The 3,266-nt window shown below is 42.4% G+C and overlaps 1 protein-coding gene across 1 annotated transcript in view; it reads right to left on the reverse strand.

Moving 5' to 3' along the window:
• PDIA4 (protein disulfide isomerase family A member 4) overlaps positions 1-481 on the reverse strand; it is a 15,070-nt gene extending 14,589 nt beyond the window's left edge. Inside the window, exons 1-2 of the mRNA XM_009275050.1 lie at positions 424-481; positions 123-228 (exon numbers count right to left, since the gene is read on the reverse strand). Coding sequence (XP_009273325.1) covers positions 123-228; positions 424-481 — 164 coding nt within the window. The remainder of the gene's footprint in view (positions 1-122; positions 229-423) is intronic.
• Between the last annotated feature and the right edge of the window lie 2,785 nt (positions 482-3,266).

Raw genomic sequence — 3,266 nt, forward strand, 5'->3', positions numbered from 1 at the left:
GCCCGTTGAAGGTGTTTGGGGCGGTCTCTTGGCGCCGTAACGGCGGCCCACCGTCGTTGGGGCTCCCGGTGGCTGAGGCCCCAAAGTCGTGCTTATTATTTAAGTAACTTATTGCCGTTTACCTGAAGGGTTTGACAGTGCCGTTGTGCTCGGGGGTTCCCGTAGGGCTCCCGTAGGGCCCAGGGGGACCGGGCGCAGCAAGTCCCTCTGTAATGCCGTAATTAGCGACTGTAAGCAAAGGTGTTACAGGCCTTGGGCAGAGTAAGGGTGCACGCTGCTGCCTGCCTGAACGTCTTGTGCTCAACTTCTTGTGTTTCCAAAAAGCTGTGGTGGAACTGGAGTCGTCTAGCTAGGTTATAACAAAGCAGTAATTCGCCGGGTCAGGTTTTTCCAAGCGTATCGGCCTCCTGTTCGTCAACAAACCCACAAACACAAGCAGGCCTTGGGATGGTTGATTCTTCCCCTTTCGCCTTCCCGACATGCCTACGGTGCGTCTTTTTTTTTTGTAATAATTGCAGTTTTCTCTTGCTTACCTGTGGAGAGATATATCCGCATAATTTCTAGCGATGATTGTTCAAATGCTTGTCTGGTGAACATCTAAGGTCTTACAAGACAACGCTAAAAACTGGGCTTTTGGTGCTCAAATTGCCAGTTTGGCCACATACTTGGAGAAGTCACAGCTATTCATAGGTTCATGAAAGAATTATTTTGTTTTTAACAAAATATCTGACCCTTGAATATGTTTGTAAGCATAAAGCACTGTTAAATTCAGTGCACGGTAGTCATACTCTAAAGTGGTAGCAGTAGCTTGTGATAAGCAAGTGTCTTCAAGACCTTGAAGTGCAAGCTTAAAATATGAAAACCACTATTTCAGGGGACTGAGAAGACATTGTATTGCTCTGAAAGGCTACTGATGCCTCTCAGTTGCCATTTGGCATTGTCAGTGGTCTGTAGCAAATAGGTTGGAACAAGGCATTAGAAACGTGCCTTGTTCTACATTGCTAAGTTGTAGAATGGGAGTTGGTGCCTTCCCTCAACTCAGCTGCCAAACAAATTATTTTGAAAATACAGTGGCTGATACGGTAGCAATTTTTCAATTTATCTGCATACCGCCACAATCAAGTGAGACCTGATCTGAACCAGGTTACAGCTGTCTTGATCCTGTCAAGATCTTGATCCTGTCTGGTTTTGGTGTCAGTATAAAAAAAACAGAACTTGTTTTGATAATTAGTTTGATTAACATAGATATTCAGTAATTTGATGATAGCACATAATCAGATTGGACACTCAGTGTTCTGAATGGGAAAAATTAAGAGTATGGAAGGTTTTTATTTAGAGTCTGTTCACTGTTTGGTTAACACAACCCTTGAGTTGAATATTGTGTTAGTGTGTGAAATACTTACTGCCTTTGTCATCAGAGTTTGTAAGAGAAATTGTGGCTATTGTAATCCATTTTATTCTGATTTAGGTTGGAGATTATCCACCTGACAGTGACCTGTCAAGGTAAAGGAGTTCTGTCAGGCCCAGTACTTCATGACTGACATTGTCTAGGCCATTGGAAAACAGGTTAAAAAAGCTTGCAGAAAAAATAGGCATGTAAAATGGGGAAGTGATGCGAGTGTTGCTTTTGTCTGTTAGAATGTGAAATACAGGATTAAATACTTTTGTGATGGCTAAGTTTTATGGTTATTGTGTTTTATGCCTGTACAAGTTAACCAAGTTGAAAAATGAGATCAGTAGATTTGCTAGGCAGTCAAAGGCGTCAAGCACCAACATCCAGCTAGGCAGTGAGAAGGAAGTGCAAATAGTACAAATACAGGTGTGGGGTTTTTTTTATTATTATTTGTTTGAACTGCAGGAGAAAGCCTGCAAGACAGAACCCCTGTAATCCCTGTTCAGCCAAGGACAGCCTGGTATCTAACTGAGAGATTTGCTAAATTGTAGGTTCATTGTGTGGGTAGCTACAGTATTGGTAGCCCAGATCTTAGGCACATCCCACTAGACAAACAGGGCCTTGGCAAAGGACCATAATCTGGTTCATAGTCAGAACAATGCTTAAAATATCCATCCTGTTTTGCATTCATCTAAATCTAGAAACAATTTAGAGAGCAAGAGAAAACACTTGTAGAACTCGTCATTTTTTGATCAGTGGTTGATTCATGTATTATGATGCTTATTTTAAAATACCTTTCAATAATTTTCAGTCATCATTGTAGAAACATGATAAAAAGTTTGATGTGAAAATGTTCCACTTCAATACTACTAAATTCTTGCAAGTTAATGAAATATGGTAAGTTAAAGTGATATAAATACTATTGATTCCTATATTGCACTCTTGTTTTGCTGCAATGATTTTGAGTGTCTGTCTGGATGACTTCTTTTTTCCAGGTTTTCTTTTCAAATTTGATGACTTCTTTTTTCCAGGGTTTTCTTACAAATTTTTTTTTCTCTCTTGTTTTGTTTTTTGTTGTTTTTAGCTTTTTTTTTTTTTTTTAGGGACTTGCTGCTTAGTTCTTGGCTCTCTGTGCCATACTAAGTGAGTTCATACTTATTATCATTTGATGTGCTCAGCTCAAAGAAACTTTTACAAACGTGCCTAAGTTTAGCATCTGTCACGGTAAAATTCTGGGTCATTTCATCTGGAAGTGGAAACTTTTTAAAAATGGTGTACCATCTTCTCTAAATTAGAAGGTGAATATATTGGTAGATAATATTCAGACCTCATTTCAGAAGCAAGTGATACAAATAAGTAAGTTTGCAGATGACACCAAGTTGGGCGGGAGTGTTGATCTGCTTGAGGGTAGGAAGGATCTGGACAGGCTGGATCGATGGGCCGAGATGTATGAGATTGTATGAGATTCAACAAGGCCAAGTGCCGGATCCTGCACTTTGGCCGCAACAACCCCATGCAGCGCTACAGGCTTGGGGAAGAGGGGCTGGAAAGCTGCCTGTCCGAAAAAGGACCTGGGGGTGCTGGTTGACAGCTGGCTGAACATGAGCCGGCAGTGTGCCCAGGCGGCCAAGAAGGCCAATGGCATCCTGGCCTGTATCAGAAAGAGTGTGGCCAGCAGGAGTAGGGAAGCGATCGTGCCCCTGTACTCGGCACTGGCGAGGCCGCACCTCGAATACTGTGTTCAGTTTTGGGCCCCTCACTACAAGAAGGACGTTGAGGTGCTGGAGCGTGTCCAGAGAAGGGCAACGAGGCTGGTGAAGGGTCTGGAGAACAAGTCTTATGAGGAGCAGCTGAGGGAACTGGGGTTGTTTAG

This window comes from Aptenodytes forsteri, unplaced genomic scaffold (assembly GCF_000699145.1).
Source record: "Aptenodytes forsteri isolate BGI_AS27 unplaced genomic scaffold, ASM69914v1 Scaffold282, whole genome shotgun sequence".
In the NCBI taxonomy this organism is placed as follows: Eukaryota; Metazoa; Chordata; class Aves; order Sphenisciformes; family Spheniscidae; genus Aptenodytes; species Aptenodytes forsteri.